The 16,393-nt window shown below is 45.3% G+C and overlaps 1 protein-coding gene across 1 annotated transcript in view; it reads left to right on the top strand.

Moving 5' to 3' along the window:
• ACTR8 (actin related protein 8) overlaps nt 1–16,077 on the top strand; it is an 81,014-nt gene extending 64,937 nt beyond the window's left edge. The window contains exons 9-13 of the mRNA XM_063940827.1: nt 2,661–2,756; nt 11,300–11,440; nt 13,303–13,564; nt 14,613–14,776; nt 15,701–16,077. Of these exons, the coding sequence (XP_063796897.1) occupies nt 2,661–2,756; nt 11,300–11,440; nt 13,303–13,564; nt 14,613–14,776; nt 15,701–15,844 (807 nt within the window). The 3' untranslated portion in view covers nt 15,845–16,077. The remainder of the gene's footprint in view (nt 1–2,660; nt 2,757–11,299; nt 11,441–13,302; nt 13,565–14,612; nt 14,777–15,700) is intronic.
• Nucleotides 16,078–16,393: the final 316 nt, after the last annotated feature.

Genomic DNA, 16,393 nt, shown 5'->3' with positions numbered 1-16,393 from the left:
GTCTTCACCAAGGTTAGGTCAGTGATGATCACCCATCTACGGTCATTGGGGGTCACCATTGTTCCTTACTTGGACGACTTGTTAAACCAGGCACCAACTGAAACACGGAAACGACTCTTCTAGAACATGTATTTTTAACTTACCAGGCTCTAATTCATCATGGGTGGATCGTCAATTTCGACAAGTCTCGCCTAATACCAACTCAGCATCTTTGGTTTCTAGGATTGATACTCTACTCAAGACTACAGTGAGTGTTTCCACCCCTGGACAAGGCGACCTGTTTGGGGTCCTTAAAGGTACAGGTTTCTGCCCCCTCATTTTTTTCCAACGACGTCTGGCTCTCTTACCTGAAATTCAAACTTCAATTTACCTGACGTTCAAAGCTTCAAGAAGCGCTCAGACGTCAACCTCCGTTTGTTCTGCCTATGGCACCATGGGATTTAACCTTGGTGTTACTGTATCCTTCCTTCAGTCCTCTACGTTTGAACTATTGGAGGAGGTCTAAATTAGGTTTCTCTCCTGGATGACTGTTCTTTTGCCAGCTCTGGCATCTGCTCGCTGAGTATCTGAATTGGGTGCTTTGTCCTGCAAGCCACCATATCTTGTATTCCATGATGACAGGGTGGAACTGCGGACGCAGGCTACTTTCCTTCCGAAGATGGTGTCCACCTTTCATATTAATCAGCCGATTGTAGTTCCGGCTTTTTCGAGAGGATTCCCAGCAACCCTCTACACTGGATGTGGTCTGGGCCTTGCGCACTTATGTAGCTAGGACGGCCTTCTTACAGAAATCGGACACGTGTTTGTTTGTTTTACGCTGCTGCCTGAAGGGAATGGCCGGCCTTCAAGCAGATTCTGCCTCGATGGATTCGCTTGAACATCCGTCAGGCATATGTCCGCGAGGCCTTGCAGCCTCCGTCCTCCATTGGGGAGCATTCCACCAGGTTGGTGGGTACATCCTGGGCGTCTCGTCGGGGGGCTTCAACTATGCAACTTTGTCGTGCGGCAACTTGGTCCTCGTCAAATATGTTTTTAAGTTCTATCGATTTGACACATTTGCATCTTCGGCCTCTCGTTTGGCCACTTAGTTTTGCAGGTTCCTCAACTTTGGGACTTCCCCAGCGTAAGCTCCCCAGTGTCCCCTAGTGAATGAAAGATAAAACAGGATTTTGGTACCTACCGGTAAATCTTTTTCTCCGATTCCACAGGGGACACTGGACGCCCTCCACGGCTCTTTCAACTGCTTCTTGTAGATAGTTTTTCGGTTTTGACCTGTTTGTTTGTTTGTTTGTTTGTTTGTTTCTGTTCTGTTTGTGTGTTCTCCTATTTCAACTCTCCTCTGCTCCATCTCCTCTTGGACTACAATTTTCTAACTGGGGGATGATGGGTAGTAGAGGGGGAAGGAGCATCACACTTTTGTCTAGATTAGTATTGTGCAGCTCCCAGCAACTAAGCCTCTATACCCCAGCGTAAGCTCTCCAGTGTCCCCTATGGAATCGGAGAAAAGGATTTACCAGTAGGTACCAAAATCCTGGGGGTTTTTTTTACACGTGGGCTATCAGCCTGCCATCCACAGCCCACGGATGGCAGGGACAGCCCCGGGTTTCATCCCTGGCCATTGGGTGCCTGGATGGGTGCTTTATTGGGGGGTCCCCACTCCCCCAGGGTACCCCCTGCCAGTGGTGACTAGTTGGGGGGTAATGCCACTGCCGCCACAAGCTATATAAATGTGTCTTCCGGCTGTGACATTATCTCCTTGGCTAGTGGAGCCCAGTGCTGGTTTAAAAAATATGGGGCACCCCCACGTCCTTTCCCACCATATTTTTGGAACTAGGACCAATCCAAGAGCCCACTACTGGTTGTTAAAATACTGGGGAACCCTACGCTATTTTTTTCCCTATATTTGAACAACCAGGACCTGCTTAAAGAGCCCAGGGCTGATTATGCTTAGGAGGGGGGAGCCCGCACAATTTTTATTTTTACCTATTTAAATACTGTACACAATAAAGGCCTGCATGGATCTCACTGATTCGGCCGGTCTTCATTGTGTTATGTCCTGCGGTGTTTTACTAATCTCTCCCGTAAAACACTACCCGACAATACGAATTACATCGGCATCAGTGAACTCTAATTGAAAAAACACTGTAGTCTTAAACGGCCGATGTCAGCTAAGATTCATCAAATTGGCTGCAACACGTATATTAGTAAATTTACCCCCTTGTATTGTGAGCGTAATCCATCAATAATTGGTTATTTAATGATATGTTGAGCGAGTAAGCAGTATGGTAGTGCCCACTTGTATTAATAAGCGGTAATATGCATACCTGTGCTTTTAAATAAATACAGTATAACACATTACTGAACAGTAAGGTGGGTATTGACATGGCATGTTTTTTAGATTCCTCTCCACCCCTTCCTGGTGTATTTCTATAATAACCCTCTATGCCTTGAATGGTTTTTCATGTGTGAAACTCCCACTAATTCTCTGAAAATGTATTCAGTTTTTCTGTCTATAAATTGCGGAGTCCATGGCTTTAAGACACTAATAATGTACTTGATAAAATTAATGGCTTACTGAGACTCTTGGCGGTTTATATTGTTCTGTTGGAAACTTAGGTGAAGTGTTCAGGCTAAATAAAGTATTTGTGTATTTGGCGCAGGATGTTTGTGGACTGCAGGATCACGAATTTCAGGTGCGGCACCCAGATTCCCCAGCCTTGTTGTACCAAATGAGATTGGGAGATGAAAAACTTCAGGTAAGGCCAGTCGAGTTTAATTTCAAATTGCAATAACAGAATCTCCAATGCAACGGTTGCCAATTTAAGATCACAGTTCTTACCGGACGCTAAAAATGGTGAATAAATTGTGTGTATCTCCATAATGTCCTCTACTAACTAAAGTTACATATACCATTTACTGTAATGTAAGACTGGCTTCCAATCCATTTTTCATTCTGTTACTGAATCTGCCTCTCCTGTAGTAAGGAATTCCACAATGTAACCACCTTTACTGTAAAGAACCCTTCCTATTCTGATGGTGAAGCAGTCTTTCTTTCATTGACCCCATGTCTCTGCAGGGTTCCAGTTGTATTCCATTTAATGTGTAAGTTGTTGCCACACTTTAGGTACATTATCCTACATTTTTCTACATTGATATGAATGTGCCATTCAGCCCAGTTTGTCATTTTATCTGAACCTTTTTGAAGCCAGTAACTGTTTTGGTTTATTACCTTTTACCGATTACGGTAATTAACAAATGTGAACTTCTACCTGTCTTGGCCTTCTACAAATGTATTAATAAAAAGTTTAAACATAATTCTGATACCTTTTGACTGCTCCACTGATGACTGTCTGTAACTGTTCTATCAAAAGTACCTTGTGGGGGAGAATTCAATTCGCCACAGTAAAATTGTTCACATCAATTTTTCCTGATGCATTTCCCCGATGGTGAGGTCCTGGGTACGCGCAGGACCCGTCCTACGCGTGTGTTTTCGGGAGTGGCGAGGCCAAGGACTGCGTCGCAAGACACCGTTTCCTTGGCCTTGCAGGCTGTCCTGTAACGGCAAGGCTGAAAGCTTAGGCACACTCAGCTTCCGTCGATGTGTCACGATGTTCATCTCGGATGCGGATGCATCACAAATGCAGGGAGGAGGTGGTATGCACCTCCTACTGCATTTGCATTGCTATGGATTGCAATTTCAAAGCTGCTGCAAACAGCTTTGTAATTGCAGTCCTTGGTGAATATTAGGTGCTTGGTTCCTTTAGCACAGATGGGTGTATATAGGGTTTCTCCACACAACCATTTTTCCTCCTCTTAAATACACTCCAAAAGGATCTCGTAACCAACCCAAAAAAATATTGTTTAACGAAAAATCAGGGCTCTCTTCTTTTCCCTTCTGTTTATACACTTGTATGTTGATTATATACTTTTAAAAATGTTTATATATTAGACGGGTCTGCTTTACGGTTTAAGGGGTAGATGTACAGTATCTTGCCTTGGGGAGAGATAAAGTGGGGAGGTATCCCAAAGCAACCAGCTTCTGTCATTTATCTGGCATAGTCTTTGGAAGGTGACTGGTTGGTTGTTTTGCAACAGTATTTATTTAAAATAGTTAAAGAAATTTCTCATTCGGTCTCACACTTTCCCAGTCCACCCACTTCTCTGAGCAGAATAGAATTTGCCCTTTTATAATTCAGAGTTTTTATAGGTCCATTACAAAACTCTGGTCATATGTTAAAATGTTGTGATCATTATTCCCTAGGTACCCAGATAGCCGTTCTATTAAATGGTACCTGGCCAAACCGCACGCTCCATGTATTTGGTTCTTGTTTTACTTGCCAAAAGCAACTGTCTTTTTTTGGAGTTGGACACAGTGAATCAATATGATTATTTTTCACATAATTCTTTATTTCTCTACCATCCATAAGGGATATTGGGTCATGTTAGTACGATAAGTATAGATGGGGTCCAAAGGAGCCAGTGCACTTTAAATTTCTTCAACTGGGTGTGCTGGCTCCTCCCCTCTATGCTCCCCCCCTACACACACACACACACACACACTTTAGAAAAAAAGTGCCCTCAGGAGAGGATGCACATCTCTGCAGCTCAAGACAGTTTTCTTCAGTTTATTTTCAATCTTTGTTATTTGCGGTATGCTGTTTGGGCAACAGCATACCTGCACCGTGGGAGTTAGGAGGCGGACGGTCACCGGCCTCCTGAGGTGCAGAGCCATTTTCCCGCTGCAGGACCACCGTCCTGAGAGGTTGTTTGTTCAGCGGGGCACTGAGCCTTGGCTGTCGCAATCGCAGCACGCCGCACACCCTTAACATTGTCTGAAGGTGACATCAGTGGTGAGTACAGACCAGCCCCCCCCCCAATTCCAGGCATACGGGACCCTCCTAAAGGGGACCCGCTGTAGCCCCCTGTGTACATTGGCAGCGGTTAGTGAAAAACGTACATTTATATGTTGTTTTTACACTTCTGGGAGACATTGCCAGTATAAATATTTCTGCAGCTCTGGCGCCATTGCGGGGGGCGGAGCTTCCTCAGAGCGGGCACAGCTGCATTTTGGCGCCTTCCTCTGCACAGCAGCCTGCACGCACAGCTCCTCCACGCAAGCAGGAACATGCTGGAAACTTGGTACAGGGTGTATCTCAGGGGGAGAGCCGCTATTGTGCACAGTCTATGTCCCTGGAGGAATATATATATATATATATATATGTATAACATACTATTACAGTGTTTCACTGAGTAAAAATCAGTTAACAGCCTCACTGGGGCTGGGTAGCTTGGTTTGCTGGTGCCTTCTCTCTGTCTCCCCCTCGCATACAGTAAGGGCAGGCTTGTTTACACTTGTCTGTGTTTATGTATATGTCTGTGTTGTTACTCCAATCATGGCAAAACACAAGTTGTGCAATGTGTGTAGCATCAGATTCTCTCCTCTATCCTCTGGCTTCATTTCATGTGAGCAATGTAGTCAGTCCTCACAAATCACTGAGGGGGCTGTGGGGGAGGGTCCAGAGCCTTCCTGGCTGGGTGCAATCAAAAATATGATGTCTGATATGTCACCTCAGCTCACTGCAAATGCCATAAGACTCCACAATTACAGCAGGCTGTTGCAGACCTGGCATCTAGGGCGGATACCCCCCATCACCCCATTTCTACAGGTCCCCAAAAACGTGGCTTACCTGCCTTACTCTCAGATTCTGAAGAAGAAATACAGGAGGATGGGGAGGAAGTGGACCCCATTGGTGGGGATCCCTTTTCTACACACTGTATTGAACCCCTCATTCTGGCTATACGGGATGTGTTAAAACTCCCTCTAGAGGACGCTGCAACTCAGCTGTCGGTTTTTCTCAGACAAAACAAACTGAGTGTCACTTTCCCTGATTCTACAGAATTAGAGGACCTATTAAAGTTAGCCTTGAAAAATCCAGATAAAAAATACCAAGTGTCAAAACGATTTTTGCACACTTTCCCATTTGCTACTGAAGGCAGAAAATTCTGGGAAGTACCCCCAGCTGTGGACGTATCAGTCTCTCTCGCCTTTCTAAGAAGGTGGTACTCTCTGCTCCGGGATAGAAAAATAGAGACCACATTGAAGTCTATTTATGCAGCTGCAGGTATGTCTCAAAGACCGGTCATAGCAGGTTGCTGAATAACACATGTCATTCATACATGGGCCACTCAAATACAGGAGGGTCTCTCAGGGAATAGTTCCCTGGTTACTACGGTGAGTCGTAAAACACATTCAGGATACTGCTCGTGTGCTGTGTGACTCTCTCAAAGAGATTGGCAATATTAATGCTAGGACCACTGCTATGGCAGGGTCTGCGCGCAGGGCCTTGTGGTTGCATCAGTGGGTTGCGGACGCAGAATCCAAGTGCAGTGTGGTGTTTCTTCCCTTTTCAGGGGAATGGCTTTTTCAGGGGTGAACTGGATGCGTGGATCTCTAAGGTTACTGTGGGGAAAGCCACGTTTCTCCCCTCTGGGGCCCCGCCAGCTAGAAGGACCTACCGGGGCCATCTACTCAGTCCTTTCGGTCCTCCAGATTTCGATGTAGGGCCAAAGGTGCCTCCATTGCGGCTAGAGGCACCAGAGGTAGGCCTAAGAAACCAGCCATTGCTTGACGGTGCTCCTCCCCAACAATTTTTTTCCAATCAAGCTCACCAGCATTGGAGGATATGCGTGTTACGCTGCTGCTGGCCATCAGAAAGTTGACTCAGTCACAAGTCATTGTTCCAGTGCCACTGCAACAACAAGGACCAGGTTACTACTCCAATCTCTTCGTCAAAACCAGACCCGTCAGTAAGGCCCATTTTGAATCTGAAGTCCTACCTGAAGGTTTTCAAGTTCAAGATTAAATCTTTACAAGCAGTGATTGCAGGCTTGGAGGAACGGGAATTCCTGGTTTCCCTGGATATCAAGGATGCAATCTTCTTATCCCGATTTGGCCTCCTCATCCGGCTTATCTGAGGTTTACCCTGCTGAACAATCGCTACCAGTTCCAGGCGTTACCCTTCGGCCTGTCTACGGCCCCGCAGGTGTTCACGAAGGTGATGGTGGAGATGATCCAGCTCCGAGACCATGGGGTCAAAATTGTCCCTTACATTGACAATCTCCTGATAAAGGCAGAATCCAGGGAGCTTCTGTTGCTCCATATAGATCGCACTATCCAGCTTCTGTCACACCATGGGTGGATCCTCAATTTACAGAAGTCCCACCTGGAGCCATCTCGGTGCCTCCTGTTCTTGGGAATGCTACTGGATACTGTGGCGCAAAAAGTGTTCCTCCCAGTGGACAAAGCGAGAACACTCCAGGAAATGGTCCGCATGGTTCTCTGACCTGCGTGAATATCCATCCATTCATCTTTAGATACGATTGTTGGGGCAGATGGTGGCCTCGTACGAGGAAATCCAGTATGGAGGATTCCACACCGGAACATTTCAGTTGGATGTCCTGAGCAAATGGTCGGTCTGGGTCACATCTTCAGATGCACCGGGTGATTCAACTGTCGCCTCGGGCCAGGATTTCACTACTGTGGTGGCTGCAGTCATCCAACCTACTGGAAGGCCGAAGTTTCGGGATTCAAGATTGGATCCTCCTCACAACGGATGCGAATCTGAGAGGATGGGGTGCTGTCATCCAATGGGCTCAGTTCCAGGGCAGATGGTCTGACCAAGAAGCCCTACTTCCAATCAACATTCTGGAACTTCGGGCAATCTACAATGCTCGATTGATGGCGTACATCAGTCGACAAGGAGGGACAAAAATCAGGGCCTGCATGCGAGAGGTGTCAAAAATACTCCTCTGGGCAGAAAGAAATGCAAGAGCGCTGTCCGCAATCTTCATTCCGGGAGTGGACAACTGGGAAGCGGTCTTCCTGAGTTGTCACGATCTCCACCCAGGGGAGTGGGGACTACACCTCCAGGTGTTCCAACAGCTCATCGACCGGTGGTGTTGCCCACAAATAGACATGATTGCGTCTCACCTCATCAAGAAGCTTCGCTACTATTGCTCACGAACCAGGGAACCTCAGGTGAGCTCAGTGGATGCACTAACGTCACCTTGGCCGTATCAGCTGGTCTACCTGTTTACTCCAATTCTGTTGATCCACGTGTACTAAGAAGGGGTTCAGGCAATCCTGATTGCCCCGGAGAACTTGGTACGCGGATCTTCTGGGCATGTTCGTAGAAGACCCTTGATCTCTGCCACTAAGGAGGGATCTTCTTCAGCAGGGACCGTTCGTCTACCTGGACTTACCGCGGCTTCGTTTGACGGCATGGCAATTGAGCGGAACATCTTAGCTCACAAGTGCCTTTCCAAGAAGGTCATTGCTACCATGGTTCAGGCCAGGAAATCTGTGATGTCAAAACACGATCATCATATCTGGAGAAGATATGTCTATGGGTGCGAGGAACGCTCGTATCCGCCTGCCGAGTTCCACTTGAAACGCTTCCTCCATTTCCTGCAAACTGGTGTGGATAAGGGCTTACGTCTGGGTTCCATTAAGGTCCAGATTTTAGCCCTCTCAGTTTTCTTTCAGAAGAAATTGCCAGTGATACCAGGAGTTCAGACCTTCTTGCAAGGGGTGCTTCACACACAAACTCCGTTTGTGCCGCCCACGGCACCTTGCGATTTGAATGTGGTGTTGAATTTTCTACAGTCTTCTTGATTTGAACCTCTGATGACGGTGGAAGACAAGTACCTCACGTGGAAGACTGTGATGTTACTGGCCCTGGCTTCTGCTAGACGTGTCTCAGCATTGGGTGCTTTATCGTGTAAAAGTCCGTATTTGGTCTTTTTCGAGGACAGAACGGCGCTCAGGACTCGGCAGCAGTTCCTGCTGAAGGTTGTCTCCGCATTCCATTTGAATCAACCTATTGTAATTCCGTCCAGTTCTGGCGCCTCTGCTCCTTCGGAAGCATTGGATGCTGTGAGAGCCTTAAAGATCTATGTCAAGAGAACGGCTCGAATCAGAAAGACTGATTCCTTGTTCGTGCTGTATGATGCGCAGAAAATACGGTTGCCCTGCTTCCAAGCAGTCCATTGCTCGTTGGCTTCGGCTCACTATCCAACAAGCCAGTATGTCGGCAGCCTTGCCTGTTTCACAATCTCTGAAGGCCCACTCTACAAGATCAGTGGGGTCTTCCTGGGCTGCTGCCTGTGGAGTCTCGGCCCTGCAACTGTGCCGAGCTGCTCCCTGGTCGGGGAAGAACACTTTAGTGAAGTTTTACGGTTTTAATACCCTGGCCAAAGAGGTTACCCAGTTTGGGCAGGCGGTACTGCAGCAGTCTCCGTCCATTCTGGAAGCTTTGGGACATCCCCATCGTATTAATGTGTCCCTAATATCCTTTATGAATGCTAGAGAAAACTGCAGTTCTCCAGCAGTGACTGCATAGGAATGGTGGAGCTGTGCTTGGGAGAAGGTGGTTACACGGCTGGGATAGAATTTAAAATTAGTAGCTGTGGGTGACATACATAGGTTTGTGTTTAACATACCGACTGTCAGGATCCCGGCAATCGCAATACAGACGGGGGTACAATGCCTCTGCCAGAATACCAGCGACATAGGTGATTCTCCCTCTGTGGGTGTCTATGACACCCATAGAGGGAGAATAGAACCTGTGGCGAGCGAAGCGAACCAACAAGGGGCCTGGATGTGCTCGCCCCGCTGCCGGCATTCTGGCGGACAGGATGCCGCTGTTGGTAGAGCGACAGCTGGCATCCCGTGTGCCAGGATCCCCTTAGATAGGAGCAGTGTGCAATATAGCATAGACAGGGAAGAAGGGAGTAGAAATATCAAATGTAAGGTGCCACATGCTAGGAGTCTTTCCAAGCAAAATATGTAACCTCCATCAAATGATGTTGGAATACAATTATTATGTAATGAATATAATAAGACTTGGCTGGAGGAAAGTCCTGAATGGGCAGCGAGACTGGACGGATATATGCTTAGAAAGGGAAGGAAAGATGGAAATGGGAGAGGTTTGTGTATACTTAAAGACCTGGCATCTGTGTAAATGGTATCCCTTTGTTTAGATATACATTGCAAAAAAGCATACCGAATGGGTCAAGGATAAACGACTGCTTCAGTGTACAGTATTTATTATTACTAACTGAAGCAACAGCAAACCAAAATAACATCCTCCACCAATGGGACTCTAGATATGAATTTGGATAATGGTGAAGTGAGACAATTTGAAGCATTCAGAGATGACCACTTTCAGCGTCACTGATGCTGAACAGCAATTGGTGCATCTATAACAGCGGCAGTTTGTCTGAGTATGGGCTCTAATGTGAGTGGCTGAGCGGGTCTGTATGCAGCGGTTTTCAGCGACACACTCGTAAACCAGACCATCCGCCCAGGAACGTGCAATGCATTTTCAAAACATTTCAGAGACTGAGTGTCTCCCATGTACAGCAATCACAACTTCTACTCTGTGCACATGCTACCTGGATACATGCACTTACATGCAAGCGCAGAAGAAAAAGAAAAAAAACTGCTCAAGTTTGACATACGCTTTTTTTTTTTTTTTTCTTGCACCAGTTCTTGTTCAACCCTGTGAGCACTTATACCGGTAAATCCTTTTCTCATAGTCCATAAGGGATATTGGGGACACATTAATATGATGGGTATAGACCAGGTCCAAAGGAGCCAGTGCACTTTAAATTTCTTCAACTGGGTGTGCTGGCTCCTCCCCTCTATGCCCCCCCCCCCACCCACCATAGGCAGTTATAGGTAAAACAGAGAAAGGACATACTCGAGAGAAGGATCATTAGCAACAAAAAAACAACAGTGGTGAGATTTATACACCGGCACACCAACAAGACCAGCAACGGCCGGCAACAAAACAGTAACAGCTGAACAGGGAACCACCAATAGACCACCTGCAGAAAAGTCACCGCACTGAGGCAGGCGCCCAATATCCCTTATGGACTACGAGAAAAGGATTTACCGGTAGGTATTAAAATCCTTTTTTTCTATTAGCCATGTGTACAAGAAGTAATATTGACTCTGAAGGTGTCACTGGTCACAACCATCTGCTTTATTCTGATGGTAGTGACAACCTTCTCATTTAAAATGACTATGATAATGTACTATAAATGAATGAACAATCTGGGAGCAGATACAGTCACTGGATTTTATGTTTGCGTTACATTATGTAGTACTGTGTTTAAACAATCCCTACTTTGTAATGAGCTACAAGAACGGTCTCTGTGTTGCTGCTGTCACACATGCTAAGGAAGGAGTTCTCTCATTTATCTGTACATCTGATGTTCGCTTTCTACTACATAGGCCCCAATGTCACTGTTCTATCCAGCCACGTTTGGAATTGCAGGCCAGAAAATGACCCACTTACAGCGCAGATCTCAGGGAGACCCAGAAGATCCCCATGATGAACATTATCTGCTGGCAACACAGAGCAAACAGGACCAGGTATGTCTCGCACTCTCCCGCAGCTTGAACATATTGATATTAATGGCTTCATATAGTAAGGATTCTATAGAGAAAGAGCCTGAGCCCCTTGAGATGACTTAATGAAATCCCCCCTACTTTGGTGCTGTTTCAGAGTCGCACGCAGAGCATGATTCAGATATGGAAGTTGCTGCATCCGCTCTAGTACCCATTGCTGGAGTCCTGGGTGCAACAATATGCAAATGCTAGCTTTAGCCTTCTGCTCGTGCACTGTCGTGTCCCTAAATGTGCAAGCCTGGAGATGCCAATTTTCTGCGCCCCTACACGCAGTAACACCCCCATTGGTTCTAGACAGTCCACCATGGGTGCCATCGCGTTCACCATCAGCACCTTATGGCAGACGCAGTGTCTTTTTATGATCATGGCCTCTGTGGAAGCGGCTGTGCTCCTGAGAGCGCAGTCCACATATATTGACACCCACCGCAACACTCCCATTCCATGCCCATGTGGCGGATTTTTATTTGCGCTCCCCTCAGACCACCGGCCAGGATCGCCTCATTACTTTGCCGAATTCTGTTACCAGCTCTCCTGTATGCAGTAGCACATTTGTGCACTGTATGGGTTTTCAGGCTATATTGTGCATGCGCAGTACCAAATCGCTCAGCTGCGCAAATATCAGTATTGTGTATGGTCTGCGTGCACCTCTGAATCAGCTCCTGTGTGTGCTCGGAAATAAGTGCTTATCTACATCTGTGTAATTCACTGTGAAAGTTGCTGTCCTCACTGTCAGGGACAAACCAGTTAGGAATTCCCACAGAAAATTCCAATTCCGAACTCGCATTGCTCTTTCAGAAGAAATTTGTGTGTGGGTGGTGGGGTTGTGTGAAAATCTTTATTTTAAGGTAAAAATGTCAGGACTTTCTTGAGAAACCCTTGCCAAACCCCACCACCCATTGACTAATTAGGCATTTAGAAGTTTTCTATTAGCTTAAATGGGACAATAATTGTAATTTTTGGGATTTAAAATAAAAATAAAATGGTCTACGATTACACCAGAATCAATTTTTTCATTGGATTATGCACCCCATAAATTGCATTTTTCCTTTACTTCCTTTGTAATTAATTTGTTTACTTAAATAAAAAAATTGCACAAATCAGCCGGTACTTTTAAAAGCATCCAGTACTTTCCTTATGCCCACTAAGCAGCTTTCTATATAGTGTCACTTATTTTGGCTTCAGGATGGTCTCCCCACTTTTTCATACTCTTTTAGCATATCACATTTAGTAGAAAATTTGCACACCCATACCGCAAGTACCACAAATTGGCATTTTTAATTGGATCTGCAAATTCTCTGGTGTGTGCATTCGTGCCAAGTCTGCAAGTTTCATGAAACAGATTTGTAGACTCGCACATAATTATATTCCCACCTCAGTGTCTATGTGCAGTTTCTCTATCTTTGGTGTAATAGATCCATCTGAAATAAGCTGGACCTCTGCATACGCTCCCCTCCTGAATAGTCCACACTTCCATCTACACGCACACAGCACACTTATCCTATGTGCCCAGATGCTGCCCGTGGAAATGCAGCTGAGAGGTGTACAACTCTGAAGTGCCTGTGGTTGCTCACAGCTGTTTGTGACTCTGAGTCAGGCCATTTGTGCTTACGTAAGTATGTTCTAATTCCAAACCTAAAGACAGGGAAGTAATGAGAACTCTTCTGTAGAGGGTATTAGCAGCATACACTGAGTGACGTTTTTTCAAGTGTGAAAACAATTAGTGAAATGCAATTTCCAAAATAAATAAATATAAATATATATATATATATATATATATATAAATATATATATATATATATATATATATTTGTGACCCTTCTTTATAGTCTTCTAGGGCAGCCGCTGACCGTAAGGGCATGCCCAAGCCCGGTATGTTTGATGATCCACGAGGACAGGCCCTGGATGTTTCGGAAAGAGGACATATGCTGGAAGCAGAGCTCGGGCCCTCTCAGAGTGACTGTATGGGGTCTGGAAATGATGGAGAAGAGGCATCTGCAGCCTTATTCTCCAGGAAAAGCATAGTATCTCAATTTGAAGGAAAAGCGCTGGGTCTGGACAAGGCAATTCTTCATAGTATCGACTGCTGCGGTAAGACTGACAGCCACATATTCCCTGTGATTAGCCAAGCATGTGCTTACAGGTACACCACCCATAATCCGGCACCCTCGGTTCCAGCACTTTGCCGGATTATCGGTTTTGCTGTATTATCGATGGTATCGTTGATGGTGGTGTCGGTGGCATCCTGACTCCCCCCTGCCCCCGCAGCCTAAATCTATCCTTAGTGTCTCCCCTAACCCCGGCCACACAGCCTGACTCCCCGCGCCACAGCCTGAATCGCCACACCACAGCCCGACTACCCGCCCTCAGCCAGACTCCCCACTTGCATCCTAACCAAGCTGCCCGCTGCCTATCTAGACCCTCCCACATTCTAACTCCCACCCGCAGCCTAACTTCTCCCGGCACTTGATGTGTCCGGATTAAAATAGGTGACGGACTATCAGGTGCCGGATAATCGGTGGTGTACTTGTACTATGTTTTGTTTAAAAATACTGCCTAGTGTTGTCTTAGCTACTGTCCATCCAACCTACAGTATAAGGCCTTTTGTGTGCGGATTACAGACAAGCCTTTGTTGCATGTCAGCCTCCAAGTGTGTTCATTTGACTTTTAGTGCATTTCAGTGTTAGTTGAAGCTTGATGTCCAGGTAGAAGGAATTGAGGACCAATGATGTAGGCTACTACATCAAATAATACCTCATACATTTATTTTGTGAAATATAAACAGATTTGCAATAATAAGAAGTGCTGATGTTTGTACGTTTGTTCCCCTGGCCCCAGCGTCTTAGAAGCGACTGTCCTTGTGAGTAACCATTGGTTACTCCGAGGTCCAATGATGTAACAAATCCTTGTTTCTTTTTACACAAGTGGCGGGTCTGTGGTTGGCGTCTCTGTACAACTCCTGGTGGCTGCAACATTTCCATATTTGTACACCGTATCTGCGTACAAAGGTGCGCCAGCGGCGGCTATTACTACGTCCTCTGAAGCAGGCCCATAATACAGGATTGACTGAGCTCAGGATTATTACGATTTAAAATTTGTTCCTTTTTTCTTTAAGTAAAACTTTCAAAATTGCTTTCAGCCTCTGATGACACCAAGAAAAAGATGTACAGCTCCATCTTGGTGGTCGGCGGGGGGTTAATGTTCCACAAGGCTCAGCAGTTTTTGCAACATCGAATACTAAATAAGATGCCCCCGTCCTTCAGGAGAGTTGTTGAAAATGTAGAAGTCATCACGAGACCCAAGGTAATATATCTCAATATTGTAAGTACTGTTTTCTCCCTGCTTGTTGAGACCCCTGTACTATTGTTGTTGTATATGTAAGAAATAAGATGTATCAGCCAATATGAATTTTTAATATAACAGAAAAGGTAAATACAGAAGGCATAAGGTGAAAGGCGATTAACTGATGAGATATGGGAATATGCAGATCTGTTGACGGGAATACGGCAAAATCGGCAGCAATAAGCGGGACAGGAAGCCAGTAAGACCAGGGGATAAAGTGAAAACGAGGGAATTGGAGCGGTGTCGTATGTTTTTGAAAAGACAAACTAAAATCACAGATGGAATAACGTTATAATTGAACCACAAGGAAGGTGGTATAGTAGGACAGTCCTCCTCCAGTCTCGAAAATGTGCTGCCGTTTACCTTCTTTTGAGCTTTGTTCAATACTGCTAGTAGCCCCCTTCCCCCACATGTAGATGGTACAGTCCAAGATGCAGTGCTGCACTACCCAATCCACCGCCCAGCAACCCAAAACCTGATGTTTGGCTTATGTGACATAGGGAGAGATGTGTTAAACCTTCTAAACAGAGAAGTTGCCCATATCAACCAATCCGCTTCTACCTATCATTTTATGAAATGTACTTGATAAGTGCTAGCTAGAATCTGATTGGTTGATCACTTCTTCACTCTCTTTATTTGATTTAATACATTTCCCACCTGGGGTCGTGTAAGTGACTAAGCAATGTAGAGACCATAGATGAAGAGCAATATACCTGATTTTGATTATGTTTAAATAGGAGATACAATAATACAACAGACCTTGATGTAATTTGCTTTGAGCCTTCTTTTTTAATGGAATTATTATCCCTCTGGTCTTTGCAGTATTTTGGTCATGACATGTATGTTTTAGTGACCTATTTCCTAACATGTCTGTGGTTTCTGTAGGATATGGACCCGCGGCTGATTGCTTGGAAAGGGGGTGCAGTCCTCGCTTGTCTTGACACCACTCAGGAATTGTGGATTTACCAACGGGAATGGCAGAGGTTCGGCGTGCGCATGCTGCGGGAAAGAGCTGCCTTCGTGTGGTGATCTGAACCGACCCTTATGGTTTTTATAGGCCGTTGTGGACAATTCCAATAGTGACTGATTATCTCAACAGAACAAAACTTGTGTAATGTTTCCCAGTCTGTCTACGGTACAGGGACAGGCATGGAAATTGTAAATAGAAAGTTTCATCACAGAAAATATGTATAAAAATAATGTATTTTTGTACTTAAAATATTTTAGTGCTAAAGAATAAAATAAAAATTGTGTAAGAAGCACATTAAGGATTGATTCATCAGTTTAGTGCATAAAGGAGTATTCCTGCAATCAGTATTACATGAACACTGTTGAGAATGTATTTAAGGATAACAATGTTGTATGTTGCCTATATTTAGTCATTACATGTTAACAGACCTTCTAGCTAGAATTACTGTTTCTTCACATTTACTTAAATGGGTAAAATATTTCTCTAATGTTCTAGTGGATACTGGGGAACTGTACTTTAGTACCATGGGGTATAGATCGGCTCCACTGGAGCCTGGCACTTGAAAAACCTTTAGTGTATGTGTGTTCCGGCTCCTCTCCTCTATGCCT

Source organism: Pseudophryne corroboree, chromosome 9 (assembly GCF_028390025.1).
Source record: "Pseudophryne corroboree isolate aPseCor3 chromosome 9, aPseCor3.hap2, whole genome shotgun sequence".
Taxonomy (NCBI): domain Eukaryota; kingdom Metazoa; phylum Chordata; class Amphibia; order Anura; family Myobatrachidae; genus Pseudophryne; species Pseudophryne corroboree.
This window is presented reverse-complemented; position numbering and strand designations above follow the sequence as displayed.